Source organism: Triturus cristatus, chromosome 5_1, assembly GCF_964204655.1.
Source record: "Triturus cristatus chromosome 5_1, aTriCri1.1, whole genome shotgun sequence".
In the NCBI taxonomy this organism is placed as follows: Eukaryota; Metazoa; Chordata; class Amphibia; order Caudata; family Salamandridae; genus Triturus; species Triturus cristatus.
Window position 1 is genome coordinate 1,001,269,058 of NC_140587.1, and position 25,294 is coordinate 1,001,294,351.

Consider the following 25,294-nt stretch of genomic DNA (forward strand, 5'->3'; position numbering starts at 1 on the left):
CCATCATCTGTGTGTCTTTTGCTTCTATTTGTGACACCTTTGGGGACTCGTCAGGTCTCACACTGAACTTGCCTAAGTCTTTGCTGATCCCTCTTAAGGGAGACAGAACTAATGAGACTTGGTACCCAGTCCTGCTGATTCGGCGCTTAAGCTTTCAGTACCTAGAGATTCTCATAACCCGGTAGCCAGACCTGGCCTTGAGCCTCAACCATAGCACCCTTACCTGGGATATCCAGGCAAAACTCGACAGATGGACCAAACGTCTGCTTAATATGCTTGGTAGAGTGGCCCTGTATTAAATGATGATCATCCCACAACTCCTTTATGCCTTCAGAATTTCCCCTTCGCTGTACCTAGCCATCTAATGCCTCAGAGGATTTATTAAGGGTTTACCAGGGCATCCAAGTCTCTGTGCCAGCTGAAGGATATCAGAAGCAGACAAGATGGGCTGCGGGAGAGGTAATTGCCCCTGGGCTATGGATGAGACCCAGTAGAGGAAATCTAACTGAGCTGGAAGAGACAGTTGGATGCCACATATTGGTTTACTGGAGGCTAGTGGAGGTTCCTCAGTACCAACTAAGAATGTCTGATTGTGCATTGCTTGAAACTGGGTGTTAACAAATGCAGAGGGTCTCAGACGGTGGCTGAAGGCTAGCAATGCTGCATCAAATGAGTTTAATAACCACTGAGGTTGCTCAATAAAGATATAAAGATACAGGAACTTAGAAAATATACTATCTTTAAAAGTCTACTAAAGGGAAACTACCAACATGGCAAAATGCTTTATAATTTACATTGCTCAAAGATCTGTTTTTAGGCCAAAGGGATTCTGTTGGAACTGTTAGATCAGAATGATGTCTTTCACAAAGTTTTAAGCTATCCTCATTCACGAGTTCTTCGTGGAATCGTGCAATCCGGTCCAGATCTTGCAGAGAGCCTACAGCCAGTGGTCTTGAAGCTGCAGCAGTGAAAGAGCAGCGAAGGAGCTCCGCTTCAACGCCGACTTTCTCGTCATCTTCAACTCACCAAGGGAGCAAGGGGCCATTACCATCCTTGCTCCCGGCTCCTTGACGAGACTACAGAAACTTGAAGGTGCTTACCGTGAGACGCCGGAGGTCCCTGGTCAAATTACGGCGGTTACAGCGTTTGTGACACAGCAGGAGGTCAGAGTGTAGCGCCCAGAGCGGAGCACAGTGAGCACGAACTAAAGACTGGAGAGCGTCTGGCCTACAGGAAGGTCCCCGTGATGCCCCTTCTCCCCGGCTTTGCTTTGATTTCGTGTCTGCAACTGCTTGCCCAGAGCCTGAGCCAGAGCTTGAGTAATTATCCGGTGATCCAGTGGCCATCCAGAGAGTTCGAAAGGAGACAGCTGCGGTGGTCGGGCCGCGCGGAGGTCGCAGCGAGGCAGAACATTGGCCCAGGAGTGCATAGGTATCGAGGTGCCTGGAGAGGCGAGGATATAAGGGGCCACAGAGTTAAAAGCATTTTTCAACCACCTTGCTACTCTGCTCGATAGGTTGTTAGGTTATTTCCTAATCTCCGAATCACTCTGGTTCTCTCTGGTCCCAAAAGATTTCAAAGAACAAAATATTTTGTAATGATATCCAGGTTTTTGCACTCAAACGCACCGGTAGGTTCAGTCACTGGGTTGTCAGGAGTGTGAGGGCCATCTGCAAGCTCAGCAAGTCACTCCATGGCCCACCGTAGTCCCCTAAAACTCCCAAAAACTATCAGGCGAAAGAGAAATAGGGAGCACCTTTCAAATTTGAAAACCTATCCATCAATGATGTCAATGCTCACGAAGGGTGTAAGGAGCTCCAAACGGGGTAAGGTGGTAAAGGAAGGGGCAAAGGAGGTCCAGGATGTCCAGGAGATGGACACCTATGTAAAACCGGAGAATGAGGAGGGCGTTCAGTCCCATCTCCCAGAGATTAAAGCGCCTCCTTTTCCCACTTTAATTATTCATCAACAGATCACAGGCGAAAAACTTCAGTCCTCATTTACACAGCTTCCTGGTGGAAATGCTCAACAAGCAGCAGTGGAAGACAGCGAGATGGAAATTAATCTGGCTGAGGGTAGAGCAGAAGTCTTTTCGGCTGAGAACCTGGACGGGAAGGAATTGTCATCACTGTCTCTATTGGCAGGGTTGTTATCCTTGTTTGACAAACCCAAAACCACCCCCAGAAGATTCATTGAGTGTAATTCTGGTTCTTGCCCACCGAATTTGTGTGAGCAGGCATCACAGGTGTCACAGTCTACAGGTGCCACAGTCATTCATGAGCCACATGATTATACAAGAGATTTACAACTATTATATTGAATAAAACACCATTTGAAGCCAGAAACCTACCTTTGGCTGCCGTTTGTTCCAGGGCATTGATGTTTTTTTCACCAGTACAGCAACAAAGAACCCTCCAGTGTTCTGATGATGTGGCAAAATTCTTAAACTATAAGAAAAAAAACAATGCTTATACAGATGCAAAGCAAGTGTCATGTAGTTCCTACTAATCTGTAGGATCTGCACATTGTTTAGACAACATACACTAAGGGCTTGGTTTCAAGACGGATTCCGGACACCACCGAAGGATATGTTGGCCTATAGGCCCGCTAGCTCACAGTGCCACTGTAAGCCCCCCCTAACCTACCAGGGAGTGAACAGTTGCTGGCAGCCACTGAACATGACAACCCTGATCACTCGGGGATCGTGTAAACAGCACAGAACCTTTCGCTCAGTCACTTGTGATCACTTATTCTCAGAGAAATATACAGAGAATACACAGTGGAATGTTTTCAATAATATTTATTGAACCAACGTTATTCTTGAATGAAATACGTGTGGTACAATGATTAGGAGACAGAAGAAAATAAAGAAGAGTACAAGCACCAGAAGAGTGAACAGTAGATACATTTTTACCATGGTGCTGAAGCAATGAATATACGCAGGCATATATGCAATATGGTTATCTAACGTACTCCTACGATGCAGACCCTACACTAAGTGTACCTAGAGTGTGTATGGGTGTAAAGCCAAAAATCCCCCCAAAGGGCAATCCAACTCCATTAACTGATCGGATATAGTGAAGGACCACGTCTTGGTCTCGAGTTGGACACCCCTCATAGAATGTCAGACTAGCGCGTGGTGATTTCTCAGTATGCAGGGACCTTCGGTGTCAGCAGAAGTGCCTCCTTTACCAATCTATCGGGATGCCTATTATTTATAATAAAAAGCAGTTTCAACAATGTGCGCGCTAGATTAGTGATGTTATGGATATGTAGATAGCGCTGTCACCCCATAGATGCACATAGGACGACTTTTGTACCTAGTGCGTAGAGAGGCCTAGTGCATGATGTCCAAGGCATCGTGATAATGTGTGCAAAGCTGGATGTGCAAACAAAGTAGTTTTCAGAGAAACTAATCCAACATTGTCGTGCATGCAAATGTGTGCAAACGTTCACAGCTGAAATGTTATTTTCAAGGGCAATGTAAGCAATAAGCTGCCTCGCTACATGGGTCTAACTCGAGAATATAACACCCACTCCTCAGCCTAAGTTTCGATATATAAAAGCCATCTAAAAAGCCAGTATATCAGCATATCATAAAATGCAATAAAAGGTAAAAACTACTCTGATCGTCGTCTAAAAGCAAGTTTCCCTCTAAAATATTCATAAAAGCCTTAAAGTCATAAGTTTTAAAATCCTAAGCACTCCGAAAGCCATGTTGCCTAGAAAAATTAAAATGAAACAAAAACAGTTTTGGACAAAATTTGTTTATAAAAACAAGCCGAATTGTTCCCACATGGAAAAAGGCCAATTATTTCATGTGGTCCGAGTGCCAGACACAACATTGTTGTTGTCCATAACAGCAGACGACAATCCCAGAGTCACGTCTCGAAGCAGCTTTATGGAGCAAAGGTGATTCCATCCAATTTGAGTCAGTGGTTGCAGGCTTGGTTGTCTAGGTTCCTCAGCAGAGGGGGAGTAGTACCTTGTGACTCCATTTGCTGCACTGAGGGGAAGGAAAGGGTATTCCCTTAAATCCATTAACAGACCTGATAATTCACAGACCCGGTTGGCAGCAAGATCAGGACACAGGACACACAGTGTTTGTGATAGATCGCACCCAAACACATTCCTTGGCTGTCTGGAAAGCTTGTGACCCTCTTGAATTTTTAAGAGGTCTGGTGAATGCTGCATGACCTAATATATTGCGGCAGCAGGGAAAGGAGGAGTGAGAGTGCTAATAGAGATGAATGATCACAAGATGAACAAGTGTGAGCAAATACTGCTGCACTCATCATCATCAAAATACTTTATTCGGATACTTTATAAGCATACCATAAAAGTACATATCATAGTTTATACAATTTAAAAAGAAGGAAAGACAAATAACACTATTTATAACACAGTTATATCAAAACACAATTGATTTCTGCAGTTTAAAAACATTTTTTAAGAAAACAGTAATAGCAGCAATTGTATATTCGCTATCCAAGAATTATAGTGCTAGTAATGCAGGGCGACATTGTCACAATCCTAATTTTTTAAGCACTGGTACAATCAATCCATCTTTTCCTAGGATTATAGTAAAATTTACAGAAGAATTGAATGTGTAAGGAGGATTGTGCGTAGAGATCATCGCACGGGCATTTATATAATATTCTTGACCAGTCATTCAATTCTGGAAAACTTAGAGACCTAAATATGATGTTTTACCTAAATCTAGTTAGCAAGAATCTTTCGTAATCGCTACTGACCATTGAAATATAGGGCTGCATATGCTCAAAAGCCAGAGTTAGATAGTGGGATTGAACTGTTGTTTTGTCCATTTCACTCAGTATTCTCTTTTCAGTGAAAAATGTCATGCAACTGGACTTTAAGTCCTTTCTAGACACATTACGTAAAGTGCGGGGATCTTAATAGTATTCCTGATGGCTTATCTGACCTAAGAATAGTTTAACATATTCTAGCCATCTTATACGTTTTACTCCGTCAAGGCCCATGGCGTCTTTCAGTATGTGGCGATTAAGAATCAACTCATCTGTGGTCCAGACCCTATGCCACAGGAGGACAGGCTGGATCTTAAATGTGTCTTCCAAGTACAGTAAGCCAAGTTCGGCATGACAAATAGAATTAGACGTACTGTCTGGTACAGACAAAAGAAATTTAATAAACATATTTTCCGTCGTTTGGAGAAACCCCAAATTCCAGCCCCATAAGTGGCAATCGCAATGCATTTTGCCTTGTATATATCTCAAGTAATTCCTTCGGGGGGGCGTTTTCCCTGCTGCACTCAACAAATACTTTTCTTGAGAATCTTGAACACAAATTTAACACAATAGACATAGCAGTTAAGATCATGACGTGAACTACTAAGGCCGTACCAGGCCAAATTTTAAGGGGAGGGGGGGGATGAAGGCGTCAAGAGCTACCTATTAATCCTCAAAAGGAACCACAATACCATCATGAAAGCAAAATAGACAATTTTCACTTATAAACTGTGAGAAAGTGCCATCTTTCTTGCATGGTATGCCCCCACTTTTTGCTGAATTGCTGATGTACTTTGACTGAGTGTGCCCTGGGCTCCTGCCAATCAGGTGCCCAGGGCCTGTGTTCCTTCCCTAAACCTGCATTGAAGCCTAAACCCAATTGGCATCTCTGGCCACATGTCAGCCCCTGGTAAATGGTACCTTAGGTACCCAGGGCCCTGTGACCAGAGAAGGCCCCTAAGGGCTGCAGCACTTATTGTGCCACCCTTAGAGGCCCTGTGCCCCGACACACACACTCTGCCCTTGCAGGCTGAGTGTCTTGGTGCAGAACAAAACAGAGCCGACATGGCACACATCCCTGTGTACCATGCCCACAAACACACTGCCCTGGCATACCTCAGTCACCCCTCTAGCTGGGTGCCCTATGCCAGTGGTGTGGGTACAGATGCATGAGCCCTGTACCCCTATAGTACCCAGGTCAATTCCTGGGCACTGTAAGTGCAGTGCTGCCATTAAGAGTATATGGTGCTGGGAAATCGTCATCACGAACTCCACAGCACCATGATGGCTGCACTGAAGACAGAGAAGTTTGGTATCAAACTTCTCAGCACATTACATTAAATCCCACACTGGCAGTGTGGGATTTAATGTAAAGTGCACGACAGAGGGCAACTTAGAGTTGCCCCCTGAAACTAACCAACAGCCCGTGTCCTGACTGAGAGGCGGCATAGGCTGCCACCCAGCAGACATGTTGCTGGACCCCTGGGTAATGAGCCATCCGCTCTCATGGGTCTGCAACAATGCACATCCTGGGCGAGGTGCTAGGCCTCCTCCCCCAGGATGGGCAGGGGAAGCTTCAAAGACATGCCGCCTTTGTGAGCTTCTCCAGGCCACTTGCTGTACTCAGCAACTGACCACCACCGGTTCTGACCCCCCCACTCTGGCGGGAAGATCGGCGGGAAAACTCAAGTGAGGGAAGGGGATGTGCCAGCCTCTGCCAACCCCACCCCTCAGGTGGGGGAGGCGAGGTGAAGCACAACTCCAGGCTCTCGCCATCTTGAGGATGGGGATCCCTACCCAATCAGGACTAGGCTCCTGCCCCCCTCCCACTGGAGAGTGGCAGGATAGGGGGTGTACCCACCCCAGGGAAGGGACCCATTGGTCCCTGATCTTCACCTACCTGTAACGCCCCTAAATTTAGTATTTAGGGGCACACTGCACCTTCCTTCCTCAGATCCCGATTCCGAAACAAGAAGAAAGAAGACCTGCTGTGCAGCTGCTAACAAGAGGACGACACCAACTGATTTGGCCCCAGCCCTACAGGCCTGTCGACCCTCGAACCTGCTCCTGTTAAACTCAGGCGTCTCCAGTGGTCAGCAACCTCAAAACCCCGGAGGACCTCACTGCCTTGCTCCTCTAAAAGACTGGGACTCCCATGAGCAGTGGTTTTGCTCAAACAAGCAACAACCCCTGGTACCAAGCCAGGAACCGCGAATCCAGCACACTCTGCACCCGCCGAGCCCGGCCCATGCCTGAGTGAACAAAGACCACGAGGACGTCCCCCCGGCGACTGTGACCAAGAATGCAGCACCCAAGGACCCTTCTCGACGCTCCTGACGACGCCTGCAGCCTCCACTCCGGGGACCCCCCCCCAACCGCGACCAGCAGAGGGTAAGATTCCCCAACGCCAAAAGACACCCCTGCACCCAGCGCCCTGCGGGCCCCCTGTGCCCAGCTCCTGGGTGCCTACCTAACCTACAGCTTCCCAACTTAACTCTCGAAGTGGTGGTCGCACCTGAAGAATCTCCGTCTCCGAGCTTGCAGCCTTTGTTCGTCTTGAAGCTTTCCCACTGAAATACATTGAGCGCCCGACGGCTCAAAAGCACCCAGCCGCCCGAGTGCCCCTGGAAGTGCAGCATCTGTCCTCTCCTACTTCCCCACTTGCCCTGTGTAAGTGACCAGGAGCTCAGCTCCCACAGCCGCGTGGCCTGCCTGCAAGCAGCCACCAACCAAAGGTCCCCTGCCCCCCATAGGCTAACATTGGGCCTACTCTCTCTGCACCCGACTGCCCCTATGCAGCTGAGGGTGTAACAACTGTACCTACCTGACCCTGGGAGACCCCCGAGTCTATCCCCAGAACGAATAGTTTCTTACCTGTCAGTGTAGTTTTGCAGCTTGAAGATCTTTCTGGATTCACTATGCTGTGCATTATTCCGCGATCTGGTGGTTGGGTCAGGATTCGTAGTCTTTCTTTTGTCTTTCTTTTTTTTTTTGTAGCCCAGGTGGGCGTCGACGTCCCACTTGGTGCACCTCTCGTGACGTCGTCCTGCTTCCTGCGGAAGTCCCACCTCGGGGCGCCATCTTCGGATTTTTTTTTTTTTTTTTTTTTAACCCTAGGCCATTTACAGTATTTTTTCTCAATTATATCCTTTCTCACATTTCTTTTCAAATCTTCTTTTGTTCTCCATTCTCTGTCTTTCCCCTCTCTTCTCCATCCTCCTCTTTCTGGCAGAGGTGGGAGGGTTCGCTAGTGAATCCAGAAAGATCTTCAAGCTGCAAAACTACACCGACCGGTAAGAAACTATTCGTTTTGCAGCGTGAATCTTTCTGGATTCACTATGCTGTGCATCGATTTTGTAGCGGTTTGTCACTTTTGTGGCGGCTGGGTGGAAGATGAGCGTTGGTCGTTGAATATATGTTGAAGCACCTTTTGTCCTACTTGTGCTTCCTTGTTCATTTGTATATCCACGCAGTAGTGCTTAGTGAACGTGTGCACTGAAGCCCATGTTGCTGCCAGGCATATGCCTTGAATGGGTGTGTTTGCCAGAAAAGCAATTGTTGCTCCTTTCTTCCTTGTGGAGTGGGCCCGTGCCCTTTCTGATAGTTCTTGCCCTGCCTGTTTGTGGCAGAACTGTATCGTGAGTGCGATCCATCGCGCGATGGTGCTTTTTGTTACTGGCACACCCAGGAAGCTGGTTGCGAAGGACACAAAAAACTGCTTTGTTGTCCTGTGCTCCTTGGTTCTCTCGATGTAGTGCATCACCGCCCTTCTAGCGTCCAGAGTGTGCAGTGCCCTTTCTGCGCCTGTGGTAGGGTTCTGAAAGAGGCTTGGTATTTGTATTGTCTGGTTCATATGAAATGCCGACACCACCTTCGGCATGAAGTGTGGGTCCGTTCTCATTACGACTCTGTCCTTGTGTATCTGGATGTAGGGCTCTTGCAGCGTTAGCGCTTGCAGCTCGCTCACTCTGCGCAGCGAGGTTATTGCCACCAGAAAGGCTGTCTTCATTGTTAGCATTTGAAGGGAGGCCTTGTGAATGGGCTCAAAGGGTGCCTTCATAAGTTCCGTTAGGACTAAGTTGAGGTTCCACGCCGGCGGCGGCATCCTTTTTGGTGGCGCTATCCTTTTTGCCCCCTCCAGGAACCTCTTTACAACTCTTGATGTAAAGAACCTTTCACCAGTCTCACCTCGTGTGTAGGCAACAATCGCTGCAAGGTGTACCCTTAGTGAGGATGAACATAGTTTAGCCTTTAGTAGGTGCGTGAGGTATCTTAGCACCGTTGATTCCTTTGTCAACTTATTTTGCAGTTTATGTCTCCTGCACCAATGTGTGTACCTTTTCCATTTTTCCCCATAGCATTTCCGTGTCGTCGGTCTCCTTGACTCCCGGAGCACTCGCATAGTGCTTTGAGGTAGCTTAAGGTGTGCGAACTCTGTCTTCAGGAGCCATGCCGCTAGGCCGAGGCTCTCTGGCTCTGGGTGTAGAACCTCTCCGTTCTGCATGGAGAGTAAGTCCTTTCTTTTGGTGAACTTGTGTGGTGGTCCCTGTGCCATCTCCACTATTTGGGAGTACCAGGCCTGTCTTGCCCACTGTGGCGCCACTAGGATCAGCGTCATGTTGCTGGTCCTGCACTTGTTGAGTACCCTGTGTATCAGTGGTATTGGTGGAAAAGCGAAGGCAAATGTTTTTGACCAGCTTATCCATAGGGCATTCCCCTTGGATTGTTTTTCTGGTTGTCTGGATGCGAAGCTTTGGCATTTTGCATTCTGGTGTGTTGCAAACAGGTCTATTGTCGGTGTGCCCCACCTTCTGAATAGCCTTTGCGTTTCCTGTCCATTGAGCTCCCACTCGTGGGACGCCGAAGTCTGCCTGCTGAGCCAGTCTGCTTCCACATTGTCCTTCCCTGGTAGGTGAATGGCCAGCAGGTGTATTTTGAGTGGGATGGCCCATCTCAAAATCTCCTGCGCCAGGTTGGATAGGGGAAATGACTGTGTTCCTCCCTGCTTGTTGATATAGAACATCGTTGTTGTATTGTCTGTTTGTATCAACACCTTCTGGCTGTACAGTTTTTTCTGGAAGGCTTTCAGGGCTAGGAATACGGTCTTCAATTCCAGGTAGTTGATGTGTCTGACCGCATCCGCTGGAGTCCACAGACCCCTCACTTTGAGCTTGTCCATATGTGCTCCCATCCTATCTGTGATGCGTCTGTGGTAATGGTCACCGTTGGGCTTGGTGGTGTCAAGGGCTTCCCTATAGTTATGTTCTCCCTGTTCCACCGTGCTCTCTCTTCTTGCACCGCGTGCGTTACAACCACTAGATCCTCCCAACTTCCGCTTGCTTGTGACCATTGCTGTTGCAGCCATTCCTGCAAAGGCCTCATGTGTAGGCGTACATTGGGAACTAGGTGAATGCATGATGCCATCATCCCCATGATCTTGCTCGCTGTTCTCACTGTCAGAGCTTGCCCCTTCTGGTAGAGGCGCGTCTCCTTCAGCAGGGTCAGTGTTCTCTTGTCGCTGGGCATCACTGTTCTCTGCAAGGTGTTAATCTGAGCCCCCAAGAAGATCTTCACCTGTTTTGGTTCCATAGAGGATTTCCCCCAGTGTATTGAGAATCCCAGCTTGGTTAGTGTGTTTGTGACCCGCTGTGCGTGTTCCTCGCACTTTTCGCATGAACTTGCCTTTATTAGCCAGTCGTCGAGATAAGGTTATACATGAATCCCTTCCCTCCGCAGGTACGCTGCCACTGCCGCCAGGCATTTTGTGAAAACCCTTGGTGCGGACTTTAGCCCGAATGCCAAGGTTGTGAATTGGTAGTGTTCCTTGCCAATGGCGAACCTTAACAGACTTTTGTGCTGCCTGTTCATTGGGATGTGCAGGTAGGCATATTTGAGATCCACGGTGGACATGAAGTCTCCGTCTCTGATTTGCGGGAGTACCTCTTGTAGGGACGTCATTTTGAATTTTTGCGTCCTTACGTACTTGTTTAGGAACCGTAGATCCAGGATGGGTCTTAGTGTTCCGTCCACTTTTGGTACCAGGAAGTAGTTTGAGTACACTCCCTTGATCCCTTCTTTTAAAGGTACTGGCTCTATGGCATCCTTTAGTAGTTCTTGTGCTTCTTTTACGAGTTGCACTAGCTCCCGTCCTGAGTGCTCCCTCCTCTTTGCTTTTCTGTTTGGTGGTTTCCTTTCCAACTCTATACAGTATTCGAAAGGTATGATGTTGAGTATCCATTTGTCTGTTGTTATCTTTTTCCATTCATGAAGGAAACCTCTCAGTCTGCGCCTACTGGTGTTGCATGTTCGTTTGATCTGTGTAACCCTCTCGTCTTTGATGCTCCACCCTCGGAGGGATTTTGTGGGTGAGCACTCTTTTCCGTGTGAAGTCACTTTGAGGTGGGTTGGTCTCCCCCTCTGCGTCTCTGGCCTCGTCCGTTCCCCCTGCTCCGAAAGGACTGGCCCCGAGGCTGGTACTGCCAGTGTTGTTTCTGCTGTCGCCCTGATGGCCCTGCTGGAATGTTTGGTGTGACGTTCCCGGCTGGTTTCCTCCTCTTCCGTAAGGTCTCCGTGTCGGGGTACCTCTTCTCATTCCTCTGAATTGCAGGGACCCCATGTACCTTGCTGTTTCGTTCTCCTTTTTGAGCTGGGTGAGTTTTTCATCCACCGGTGCCCCGAACAGCGTCTCTCCGTTGAAAGGGGTGTTCAGGATGTTGTTCTGAACTTCTTGCTTGAAGCCCAAAATCCTGAGCCAGGCTTGCCTTCTTTCTGTTATTCCAATTGCCATCAGCCTGCTTGATGTTTCTGCTCCATCCAACGCTGTTTTAAGGCAAGAGTTTGCTATATTCTTTCCTTCCTCCACTAGGTGCGCAGCTCTGTGTTGGTATTGCTCGGGGAGGTGCTTCATCAGTTCGCCCATTTCGTCCCAATGTTGGTACTGGTGCCTGTTCAGTAGGGCATTGGAGTTCGCCATGCGCCAGTGCATTGCCGTGTTTCTCTCCATTTTTCTCTCCGTCAGGTCCATCCTCCTACTTTCTTTGTCTGGAGGTGGTCCAGAGGTTGCTGGGACATATGCCCTCTTCCTGGCAGTAGATGCAATGATTGAATCTGCTATGACGAATCCTTTGATGTATGGAGGGTCCTGGGAGGAGTTTATATTTTTTCTCCGTCCTAGGTGTGATGGACCTGCATGTTGCTGGGTCCTTGAACGCCTCGTTCATGACACCCTGGAGCATGGGGAGGAACTGGCTCCTAGTTTGGATAGGGAGCAGTGTCCCCAGTAAAATGTCTGTTTTCGGCTTTTCTTCCTCCAGCTTAACACCAAAAGCTGCAGCCGCGCTTTTGACTACCATGTTGTAAGCCCCTATGTCATCTGGCGGCGAAGGCCTCGAAGGGTAAGTCTCCACAGGCTCTTCTGGATTTTTGGCGTTGAGGTCCTGCCACTCCAGGTCCTGCGTGGACGACGGCGCCGACCCGTAGTTCGATTGTTGTTCCTCATATTCTTCTCCCTCATAGTAAAGGTCTTCTTCTTCCTCTCCGGGAGTCTTCGACAGTTCTTCTGCATTAAACTCCTCCTGTTCCTCGACCTCGAAGATGATCGACGGTGGTTTCATTGGGATAGTGAATTTTTTCATCTTCTCGTCGAACTCCCTTTTCCTTTAAAGGATGCTCTCCATCTCTGCTTCGAGCCTCCTCTTTTTCTTCTCCATTTCAGAGGCGTGTTCGGTGTCGAGCGCCAGTCTTTTCGACGGAGCTTGTGTCGACGCGACCTTATCTTTCGAAGTCGAACGCCCACTTTCTTGGCCTTGCTTCGACGACCTTTGCCTTTCGGCGGTCTTCGGCACCTGGGAGTCCTTCGAGAAGGATCCGCCGGTCCTTTCGTCCTTGGATCCACTCGCGGTCGTCGAAATTTTCGGCGCCGGTGTTCCTTTCGAGGTCTGCGACTCTGTTTTTCGAGAGTCGGGGCCCTGTCGAGGGTTTAGCGCTCGACGTCTCTCCTACCTTTTCAGACGTTTTCTTATCGGTCTCTGCGACCTTGAAGTCATCAGTTCCTTCGGCGACGTTGTCTTAGTCGTCGGTGGAGAGGCCCAGTTCGTACAGTGTCGGGGCCTCTCTCACCCGGAGCGTCTTCGGTGTGAAGGCCGAACAGGCGTTGCAGTCCTTGCTCTCGTGGTCAACTGGCAGGCAAAGGTTGCAGACCGGATGTTGGTCCTTCTGTGCGTATTTGTGGTGGCAGTTACGGCAGAATTTAAAAGGTGTTTTGTCCATTCCTGCGCTCAGTGTCCCCGAGTGCGCATTCTCCGTTGGACGTCGAAGATTTTGAGGTTCTCCTCCTTCGTCGTCCCGGCTTGTTGCTCTTCCTTTCTGTAGTCTTCCTCCACTTCTCTTCGATGAAACTCGTGCTTTTTCTTCTTTCTTCCCCAAAAAACTCTGGAGCTTCGCGGTGACAATCCAGACCCAACGGCGGAAAAAAGAATCTGAAGATGGCGCCCCGAGGTGGGACTTCCGCAGGAAGCAGGACGACGTCACGAGAGGTGCACCAAATGGTGGGACGTCGACGCCCACCTGGGCTACAAAAAAAAAAAAGACAAAAGAAAGACTACGAATCCGGACCCAACCACCAGATCGCGGAATAATGCACAGCATAGTGAATCCAGAAAGATTCACGCTGCAAAACCTTAACTCTGCCAGTCGAGTACTTACCTGAAAGCCGATAACCTACATTTTCTCCACAGGGTAACATTGACTGGTTTTCACTTGGAATTCCTTCTGTTGAGTTTTGAAACTTTGAAATATTCACTAAAAATCACCCGATCAAAGAAATCGAAATTACTCCCCTGTTATCAGGAGAGATCCCAGTGCTGGATCTTTGTGCCCAGCACTGACCTTACAAAGCAATTACAACTGTGATTTTCCGATAACCAAACTTTCATCCATAGGATAACATTGCCTGGTTTTTGCCAGAAAGTGTGGGTTTTTGAAACACACAAATATTCCTTAAAAATCGCCTGTATAACAAAAACGTTTACTTTCAACTGTTTACAGGAGATGCACCAGGGCTGAATCCAGGATCCAGCCCGGAGTAAGAAAAACCTATGCAAAGTAATTAATATGCAAAGTAATTAATATTGCGTTTACTTTAAAATTCCCACTGAGCTCAATGTTATAATTGTGTTCAACTTGTGTTGCCTATTGCAACAACTGTAAGTATTGCTTTTAAAAGTCTATTGCTCATTGAAAGTATTTAACTACAGCATCTCATTCTGAGAAAGTATTTTGATACTTACTTGTGGTTCTAAAATAAAACTATATATTTTTATATACAAAACAATTGGCCTAGAGTTCAGTTCTTGAGTGTGTGAGACCATTTGCTGAGTGTGTGTGTACAACAAATGATTTACACTGTCCTCTGATACTGCCTTACTGCTCGACCATGCTATCACTTTAGGGCAATGGTTCCCAAACTTTTTTGACCCGTGGCTCCCTTGACCAATTGGCCTCCAGGCGCAGCTCCTCATTACATTACTTTTTTTTGGCGGAGGGATGTAAGCCTGGTCTCTGTAGTCATTCCATTTTAATCCCACCCAAAACAAGCCAGGGACACCGGGGTGCCGCAACGCACAGTTTGACACTGCTGTACATGTTCCTCCACCATTTCGGATGAACATGTCCACTGGTTCCACTTTCCCTAGTCTTCCTATGCCTTTTTTGTCCCTTTTTATTCCCACTCATATCAACCCTCTCCCTCTTACAGTTCCTCAAAAGGCTCTACTATTTAGCATTCATTTACTCACTGAACTGCAAACTCCCATTTTCACTTTTGTTTTAGTTGCCCCTACAGTGCATTGACTCATCTTCCTAAATTGTTAGGAACAATAGTCTTTAAGTGATAACCCTGACCTCACCAACATCAACATTAAAAAGAATGCATTTCCCTAGTAAACTGTGATTCTCTCACTTTGGTGAAGGAGGGTTGAAAGGAAAATCCAAGGTTCTCATTGTGTACTGGGCCTCAGGAGATAGATGAACTAGTTTATCCACATGTAATGGTCAACCTTGGGGTGTGCAAGGAATACTGAAGGAGTGGTATGACTGAAGTGTGTACTTAAGCTGGCCTTATCTTAAGGCTGTTTAATCCTTGGACTGGAATACAAATGCTGTGGCCTCTAAGTTGTCCTTAAAAAGATAGTTTAGTCAGGGAATGGATTGACAATGTAGCCTCCATGGAAGTCTTAATAATCAATTGCAATTTTTTTTTTACAAATGGAGAACAGGGCTGTAGTATTTATACTTGCTGATAAGGGTGAACTAATTCTGGGTATGCTTGATGGACTTGAGAAGGTTGGCTCGACAGCAGAATTAAACTGACTGCTTCAGAGCTGTTAGAAAGAAGGTAATGCAATTCATGACTTGACCTCAAACCTAAGGACTCTAGGTAGAACAAAGAAGTATATGAAGTTGACTCCTCAGGAATCATTCATTCAAAACATTTTCTTTTTTGTTCTAAAAAAAAGTGCCAAGGAAAAAAATGTTTCTATAATTTAATGCTTAACATTAGACTCACTCTGAAACATTCTTAGTCTAAACGTTATACAACATAGAACCCAATTGTAAAAAATTGTATATTTGTATTTATCTTCAAACAGACAAACACTTCGTAATAAAACAATCAGACAATACTGCACAGGGTGCAATGCACTGTCAATACTGACCAGACACGTGCAACACAGTACGTAATATGATCGTATGTTGTATACATCTTGTGAACCACTCGAGTAAGGAGAACACTTGGTCAATAAGTAGCCTATCAAAATATAACTTTGTACGCATCTTTATAGATATATTTTCAACCAATGTAAAAGAAAAATCGTGTCCCATTAGGGCAAAAATGCAATCCGTACCAGTGATACAGAAGGAACATACACAGGGAAACAACTGATTGGTTCATGTATTAAAAGAAATCTGGCATGTAGGCTAACTACTAAAAGCTCGTCATCTGTTCTATGTTTTATTTGTAATAAAAGATCTGGATGTTTAAAATAAATTATAGTCATGTACTTATCGTATGTAAAAACAGTGTACTGCAAATGGGTGTGCCGCTTATTCACATGGGTAAAGTTTAATTCCAGGCTCGTGGACAGGGGTGAGTTGCTCTTTCCGGAGGAATGCCGGGGTTTTTTCTTTTAAAAACAAGAGAGCCAGCTTTGAGATACCCTGTCAGTTATATATCCTGGCTGATCCTGGACCTCACTGGGTGACCCTGCCGAGAGGAGAAACTCCGTGCTTTGATAACTGTCCACTTCTCTCAGATTCTCAGTTCCTGCAAAATATTTCTCCTCCAAACCAGTTTCCTGCAAGTAACAATTGACACGGAAAGGCAATCTGGAAAAGCTATTTAAAAATACGTGTTTACACTTCTAAGAAGTTCCCTTTACCCTGCTCTGCATCAGCTACACATCACCAATGTCTCATGCAGGGGTCACTGCAGGCTTTAAAATGAACTCTGGAAATACCCTCTTGGTCTTACTCTACTGCGGGAATCAAAGCATCTGCTCACTTTTGTTAAGCAAAATATCTGTAACAACTGCTCGCACTTGCCCCCCTATGAATTTCAATGAAGCACAGCTCTTCCTCTCTGCCCCCTGCTTTGTTGAATGCTTCAGGGTCACTTGTAAGGATGGCTCTGCGTCACTCCAGAGATCCAGGCACTGTACCGATCGATGCTGTCACAGAAATAGAAGGGATACATCTTCCAGATCCTGAAGTCATCCGAAATAGTGCAACAACGGTGCACTTTGCATGTGAACATGAATGGCAATGGGCCCTCTGCTAGCCCGTGGGTGTGTACAACTTGCGTGTCTTTTCAAGACACTGACCAGTATGCTTTGTTTTCGCCATTATAGTGATTTGACCATTCGCCATTCCAGTGCTTGCGGTGGAGTCTGCAATTACAGCCAGTGAGAACATTGCCTTTACGGCTAACTCAGCAAGAAGATGCTGTAGTTAGCCTGCTATCCGGTCCATGTGCGGCTGGCAATTTCTTCCGGGGCTATGGGTGTTTTTATTCTGGTGCGGCCTGGTGTGTTATGTGTCAGAGTGGGTTATATATTTTTTCAAACCACTTGCAGGCTTTAGCAGAAGAGAAGAATGTCTCCTGCTCTCCGGTGCGTCGTCAAAAGGCAGCAAGTGCACCACCTAGTGGTCACCAGACAACGCACTGGGCCTGCACTCCAGAGCCCGGTATAATTCCTAATGCACTCTGCTCAGCAACTGCAACCATGGCGCCCCTGGATGGTTTTTGCGGCGCACCAGGGTGCCGCGGCGCACAGTTTGGGAACTACTGCTTTAGGGAGTAAGGTTATATCTAACTTTAGCCTCTGCCAAACCTCCGGTGACTGTGGACTCTGTGCACACTGAACCTTACTTTGGTACAGTATATACAGAGCCACTTTCTTACATAAACACATATGTATACATTTTTGACTGAGCAAGATAGAAAAGGCTTTGATTAAAACTGAGTGGTGGTCTAGTACACAAAATAGTGAAATGGCACAGTGAAAAAGTCCAGGAGCTGAATTAAAGATGTTACCAAATATGTACCAGTAAAACACTGCATTACAACAGCAAGTAGCTGAAGTTTTATGTAATTAATCGCTTGTAGACAATCTGTGAATAATTCATCCATGTTTCAACCCCAAAGAGTAATTGCAGGGTCTTTCTAAGGATAAAACCAAAGAGTAATCTTCCACACAAGAGGGGAACAATGTTTGCAACACAAAAATTATAAGGAATCACTGTTTAAACCAAGAGCAAATCTAGAGCAGAAAGTTGTTTAAAATATGCAGAAGGCCAAGGAATTGAACAGTTGCATCTGCAAGAGGTAACGTGTCCACTCACTGATAATGTACATATTAATAATTAAATAAATTAGAAATTGCTAGTGTATATAAACTTACCAACGTTCTAGTTTCAGTTCCTTCAGTTTTTCCTCATCTTTAAGTGGGAACATTGTTGGTCGGATTTGAGTGTGTCGGCTTGGAGGCACATCAGACCATTGAGCAAACCACTGTTCATCTTTAGTCATTATCTATCAAACACAAAGAAAATATTCAATTTTTCCTGCAAAGTATAAAAGAAAAATGTTACTTACCTTGTAAGCATCTGTTTGTGAGATGTAGTCCTGTAGATTCACATGCTGTGCATACTAGTGTTGGGCCTTGATGTGTGATAGTTGTTTTTCTTCGAAGAAGTCTTTCAAGTCACAAGGTATAGTGGCTTCTCCTCTTGCTGGTAATGCTCATGGTTATCTGCTCCAGTGTCAGATTGCTTTCCTGCATGGCGGGTGATAATGCAATGTGAAGTGAAGCGATGTATCGAGAGATGGCCGTAAGTGGAAAAATGAGATAATAAAGGATACTGAAACAGTCATAGGTGTCTAGGGAGGAGGATAGGCGCATTTGAATCGAAAGCATTACATGCCACGAGCAGATGCTTACAGGCTAAGTAACATTTTCCATTCGAGGCATGTGTGGCTGTAGATACACATGCTTTGCATAGACTGTAAAACAGTCCTCCCAAAAAGCAGTTGCTGGCCTGTGTGGTGTTGCAGCAAAGAGTGTACGGAGCACTGCCTGATCAACATTAGCTTGTTGGTGGGCTAGTATGTCCACACGGTAATGTTTTGGGAAAGTGTGGGTTGTGGGCCAAGTAGATGCTTTGCATATGTCAGCTATTGGGATGTTCCCCAGGAAGGACAGAGGCTCCTTTCTTCTGAGTGGAGTGGTCTCTAGGAGGAGTGGGCAGCGTCCTCTTAGCTTTGCATTAAACGTCTGGATGCATACAACGATCCATCTGACAATGGCCAACTTGAAAAGAACCTTCCTTTTAAGGGTTTGAAGAAAGCAATCAAGTGTCTTCCTAAATGGTTTAGTTCGGTCAACGTAGTACATGAGGGCTCGTTTTACGTCCAAAGTATGGAAAGCCCATTCCACAGTGGAATCAGACAGGACGTTCAATGGACTGGTTAAGGTGGAAGTGAGATACCACCTTAGGGAGGAATGTGCGGTTGGTGTGAAGGACAACCCTATCCCTATGAACTTGGAAGAAGGGTTCTTATTGGGTTGATGCAGGGGTCTACAACCTTTTCTGTCGTAAAAGCTACTTCTGATCAGTGAAAATCATTGTGAGCTACTGAAGGCCAAGCCACTCATGCAATGTTACTAGACACCTCCACGCCCAGTTTAATCTAATCTAAGCCTAATGTCCAAAGACTAGGTTTTGTACAAAATACTTTGACCCCAGGCACTATAACAGGGCTACTCTGTGTGTCAGTGAGAGAGTGGTCTTTGGGGATTTATGAACATGTGTTTATATGAATATGGGATATATGTGTATAGATGAATGAGTCTATGTTGTATGTTCCTGTGGGTCAGGACCAACCTTTTGCCGTAAGTGTCAAACATTTAACCATTTTTTTTTTTTTAATGGGAGAAATTTAAAGTGTTGAAAATGTACTTCAAAAAATGTTCATACTATGGAAACATTTTCAGCACTATAAATTTTTCCCACTTAAAAAATGACTTTTTTCCATTTATAAATATGACACTGTGTCACTGGGAGCAAAATGCCTGCTGTAAGCAAATGCGACATTTTAAAATGGGAAAAAATTTAACTGAAGAGTAAACGGTATATTTAAATGGATTCCATAAAACTCATAATTTAGATTTTCTCCCATTTCCAAGTGTTGCATTTACAAACAGCAGACATCTTGCACCCAGTGGCATTAAGACAAGATGCCAAATTCATAACGAACAAGTTACTTACATTCAGTAACGCTTTTTCTGGTGGATACAATATCCGCCTGTGGATTCCGCACCTTCTGAATACCCCCCGCGCCAGCATTCCGCAGAAATTCTTTCCTAGCTGTCCCACGTCGACGAGGACATCACAATGCCACGGCTCAGCTCGGGAGTCCGCATGACGTCACTGGAGCCATAAGAGGACCTCGTCGGCGTGCTGACGTCAGTTCCACCCATTGTTTCCATGCCACCGAGGCAAACGGGCGGACCAACACATTTTCACATGTATACATAGTATACTATATACATGTATACATAGTGTTATATATATATATATATATTACCTACTGGCGGTCGCCAGTAGGTAGTTATAGTTAGGACCCTGTTTCCATAGGAAATCCGCAACATTCTATTTTGAATAACTTTGGCGCCGGTCGACGAATCCTCGCGAATTTCTCAAAATAGGTGGGGCGCTACGCTCCGCTCCTACCCTGAAAGTCTCGGGGGGATTCGTCAAGCGGGGGCTGAGATAAAAGGGGGGTCCCAAAACGCGTTTTTCCCATGCATTTTTCCATAGGACCCTTAGACAGGGCTACAGCCCGAACGGCTGAACAGAATTACTAGAAATTTGGCAGAGAGGTAGTCCTCAGGTCAAGGAAGTGCCTTTTGTAGGTTTGGTGTTAATCTGTTCAGTAGATTCTGAGAAAATAGCCTTTAAATCAATATATATATCTGAGCCAGCTTACGGTACGCTTACCGTAAGCTTACCGTACGCGTACGGTGGCGTGCGCGAGCGCGATTCTGATTGGCTGTTACATCTAAGTAAACATTCGAATCGGTCGAAACCAGGAAGCGGCGGCCGCCATTTTCTCACTCGCACTCTGAGGGGGGGGGGCTGTAAACAAAGGCAAAAAACATATAAAGGGGCTGTTTAGACAGCGCCCATGCACATAGCCATGTTAGTTGAGTCCTCAAAGATCCCCTAAGGCCAAAAACGGCAAATTTTTATTTTTTGAAAATTTCGCCGATTACGCTTACCGTACGCGTACGGTGCGCTTACGCTAAAAATGTTAATAAAAAAAAAAAAACTGTGCATGGCGTATTATTGTCATCACTTACAAATTAAATTTAACAGATTACCTATCACAAGGAAGCGCATAATATGTCCTCCATGTGCGCACGGTGCGCTACGCGCACCGCGTGCCCACCTTGCGTGTACGGCACTAACTGCGTAAAGTGGGCGCGCGGTGCGCGAAGCGCACCGTGCGCGCACGGAACGAACTGCGTTAAGTGGGCGTGCACGCCACGAATGGCGTAAAGTAACTTAGCATTTAAAAAATCGTACAAATTCACTGAAAAAAACATAGGTTTCACACACGTTATAGTTAGGAATTAGCATTTAAAAAACCTTGCAAATTCACTGAAAAAACCATAGGTTTCACACATGTTATAGTTAGCGGAAATTTTACTGATAAAAAACCAATGAAATTCCCCCGTTATAGTTAGTGCAGGCAACTATAACTCACGCAACCGCAATCTTCTGCTGCTGTGTCTTTATGAAAAAAAAATATTTGTAATATATGTATAGCTAAAAATGTATGGAAGAAGACATGGGCAAATAAGTGTCTAAATACAGTATTAGCATCAGCAGAGGATTGCGGTCGCGTGAGTTATAGTTGCCTGCACTAACTATAACGGGGGAATTTCATTGGTTTTTTATCAGTAAAATTTCCGCTAACTATAACATGTGTGAAACCTATGGTTTTTTCAGTGAATATATATATATATATATATATATATATATATATATATATATAAAATCTACTGGCGGTCGCCAGTAGATAGTTATAGTTAGGACCGAGTTTCCATAGGAAATCTCAAAATTCGATTTTGAATAACTTTGGCACCGATTGACGATTCCTCGCGAAATTTTCAAAACTAATGGGGCGCTCCGCTCCGCTCCTACCCTGAAAGTCTCGGGGTGATTCGTCAAGCGGAGGCCGAGAAAAAGGGGGGGTCCCAAAACGCGTTTTCCCCATGGATTTTTCCATAGGGACTTTAGTCGCAGCTACAGCCCGAACGGCTGAACAGAATTACGTGAAATTTGGCAGAGAGGTAGCCATAAGGTCCATGAAGTGCCTTTTGCAGGTTTGGTGTAAATCTGTTCAGTATTTCCAGAGAAAGTAGCATTTAAATCAATATATATATCTGTACGCGCGCACCGTGCGCGAGCGCAATTCTGATTGGTTGTTAGATCTTAGTAAACATTCGAATCGGTCGAAACCAGGAAGTGTCGGCCGCCATTTTGTCTCTCGCACTCTGAGGGGGTGAAAAACAAATGTGGAGAACGTGAAAAGGGGGCAGGGTGGACAGTTCCTGACCCCCTAGCCATGGTCAGGGGGTCCCAGAAGAACCCCCAAGGGCCAAACATTTTTTTATTTTTTTTTCGAAAAATCGCCGAGTGCGCGCACCCTGCGCGCACCAGCCAAACGGAAAAAATTCTGCGAAGTTCGCGCAGCGTGTGCGCACTACGCGATTTATAGAAAAAAAAATGTATTTGGCCCTTGGGCGCGAAGCGCTCTGAGCGAGCACGGCACGAACTGCGTATAGTGGGGGCGCGGTGCGCGAAGTGCACCGCGAGCCCACCGCGCGAGCACGGTGCGCGAAGCGCACCGTGCGCGCGCCGTGAGAAAATTTTGTTTAAAAAAATATATTAATAAATACATAACTTAGCATTTAAAAAACAGTACAAATTCACTGAAAAAACCATAGGTTTCACACACGTTATAGTTAGGAATTAGCATTTAAAAAACCTTGCAAATTCACTGAAAAAACCATAGGTTTCACACATGTTATAGTTAGCTGGGCATTTCCCTCGTAAAAAACCAATGAAATTCCCCCGTTATAGTTAGTGAAGGCAACTATAACTCACGCGACCGCAATCCTCTGCTGATGACGTCAGATATTACATCAATGATGACATATGTGTCTTTCTGAAAAAAAAAAATATGTAATATATGTATAGCTAAAGATGAATGGAAGAAGACATGGGTAAATAAGTGTCTAAATACAGTGATGTAATATCTGACGTCATCAGCAGAGGATTGCGGTCGCGTGAGTTATAGTTGCCTGCACTAACTATAACGGGGGAATTTCATTGTTTTTTTACGAGGGAAATGCCCAGCTAACTATAAAATGTGTGAAACCTATGGTTTTTTCAGTGAATATATATATATATATATATATATTTCAAAAGAGCCTCCGAGCTTTTAGAGACGCACTCCGCAGTGGATTGGTTCACTGAACTTTATTGGTAGAGAACGGTTGCACAGACCCAATTAGTAAAAATCCCTGACGCGTTTCAATGCCTCCGGCATCTTCATCATAGGGAATGCAAGAAGGAAAACCAGTGATGGACTGCCACATCTTTTTCCCATCATGCACGTTCTTTCCAGTAAACAGCATGCAGGGAGTAGTAGTCCCAATTATTCCCCTTCGGTGGGGTCCGTTTTCCAACCATAGTTTTACTGCCAATGTTCAACTTACCTTTGTGGAGTGCTGCTTTAAAGCTCGGAGCTTTTTTGGAACAGTGATGACACGGCGCCTCCGGCCGTGGAAGCAAGCACCGCCTCCTCAATTGGACAAGGTCTGTGGGGCTGAGTATTCGACTGCAGCCTCCATGCAGCACAAGGGTTTGCAAAAAAGGAAAGCGGTTGAAATGGCCTGAGGCCCACCGGAGGGCTGTGAATTTAAAGTGACTGAAAATCGGCAGAAAAATCGCTGGCATATTAATGACTATACCTGAATAGAAGAATTGGGACCTCTACTCCCGGCATATCGCCTACCTGAAAGTGAGTGCCATAAGGGTAATAAACGTGGAAGTCCATCTCATGTTTTGCCAGCTGCCGCCCTATGATTACGGTGCTTGAAGCACTGAAACGCGTCAGGGAAAAGGATTAATTGGGCCATTTTCGCGCCACTTTCATCAATAAAGGTTGTGTTCAACTTACCTTTGTGGAGTGCTGCTTTAAAGCTCGGAGCTTTTTTGGAACAGTGATGACACGGCGCCTCCGGCCGTGGAAGCAAGCACCGCCTCCTCAATTGGACAAGGTCTGTGGGGCTGAGTATTCGACTGCAGCCTCCATGCAGCACAAGGGTTTGCAAAAAAGGAAAGCGGTTGAAATGGCCTGAGGCCCACCGGAGGGCTGTGAATTTAAAGTGACTGAAAATCGGCAGAAAAATCGCTGGCATATTAATGACTATACCTGAATAGAAGAATTGGGACCTCTACTCCCGGCATATCGCCTACCTGAAAGTGAGTGCCATAAGGGTAATAAACGTGGAAGTCCATCTCATGTTTTGCCAGCTGCCGCCCTATGATTACGGTGCTTGAAGCACTGAAACGCGTCAGGGAAAAGGATTAATTGGGCCATTTTCGCGCCACTTTCATCAATAAAGGTTGTGTTCAACTTACCTTTGTGGAGTGCTGCTTTAAAGCTCGGAGCTTTTTTGGAACATATATATATATATATATATATATATATATATATATATACATACATATACATACATATACACACACATGTATATACACACACATATATACACACACACACACACAAATGCATAACCAGAAAAGGCGTGGAGAAATAGCAACAGATCAAGCATTTCCCACTATTAAAACATAAGCATGTTAAAGTCATATTTAAAAAACACTCATGATAAACAGTTAAAGCATCTTTTGGTAGAAACAGGTGGAAAACAGGGAGGAGGGTGGGACCGTGAGGAATCCACAGGCAGATATTGTATCCACCAGAAAAAGCGTTACCGAAGGTAAGTAACTTGTTCTTATGATGGATACTTCTGCCTGTGGATTCTTCACCTTCTGAATAGAATGTGATCTAAGCCTGGATCGGAGCTGAGAAGAACCTGAAAGCAGAGGGGACAGAGTCTGGGTCACTTCACAGTGACCAAGGGCACGATAAAGGAATGCCTACCGATGTTGGGTGTTGCAGGTGAGAAGAGGTGAAGCTTGCAGCCATGGAGACCAGGAGATGTCGACCAAAGTCCGCAGGTGAGCTGTCCCACGAAGGATGTCGAGTTTGGGGGGGGGGGGGGGAAGGAGGTCAGTGTCCGGATTGAACACCAACAAGCCTTGGCAACTGCAACCCACGAGGTCAGAGAAATGATGCTTCAGTGAGGACCAGCACAGTCCTGGGGACTCCCCAAGCGATGGAGAGTCAGGGCACGTCTGGAGCAACCAGGAAAGCCCACTTAAAGTTAAAGTTCCCTTCTCATGGACCCACAGGTCGACGGACCAGGGAGGGACCTCTAGCTGAATCACAAAATACCAGCCCACGGAACACTGGTGGAGTGTAGGCCGGAAAATTTCAGTGGAAATACTGCTCGGGATCTAGACTACAAGTAGCCCAAAGCACAGCCTCAAGTCGAGTCGCCAAAAATCATATGCTGCCGCAAATGGACACGGCGCACAGGGGTACGGGTTGCACAGTCCCCACGAGGGCTGCGGGTCTTAGGATTGCTGAGAGCTCTGGTCAACCTCGGGGAAACTTGGGAATCCACCTCCTGTGTTGCAGAAATCTTAGGAGTCCTCAGGAGCTCGGGAGATGCAAACCGGTCAGATGTGTTTAAGGTGCCTGCCGATAGTCAAAGTACTTGGTTTCTGTAGCAGAGTTTAGTCCACTCAATCCAAAGTCAAGTATTTTAGGG

The 25,294-nt window shown here is 46.0% G+C and overlaps 1 protein-coding gene across 1 annotated transcript in view; it reads right to left on the reverse strand.

Annotated features, from left to right (window-relative positions):
* The window catches only part of NSUN2 (NOP2/Sun RNA methyltransferase 2), a 503,790-nt gene that overhangs the window by 275,802 nt on the left and 202,694 nt on the right, over positions 1 to 25,294 (reverse strand). Inside the window, exons 11-12 of the mRNA XM_085606101.1 lie at positions 17,723 to 17,853; positions 2,351 to 2,447 (exon numbers count right to left, since the gene is read on the reverse strand). Of these exons, the coding sequence (XP_085462227.1) occupies positions 2,351 to 2,447; positions 17,723 to 17,853 (228 nt within the window). The remainder of the gene's footprint in view (positions 1 to 2,350; positions 2,448 to 17,722; positions 17,854 to 25,294) is intronic.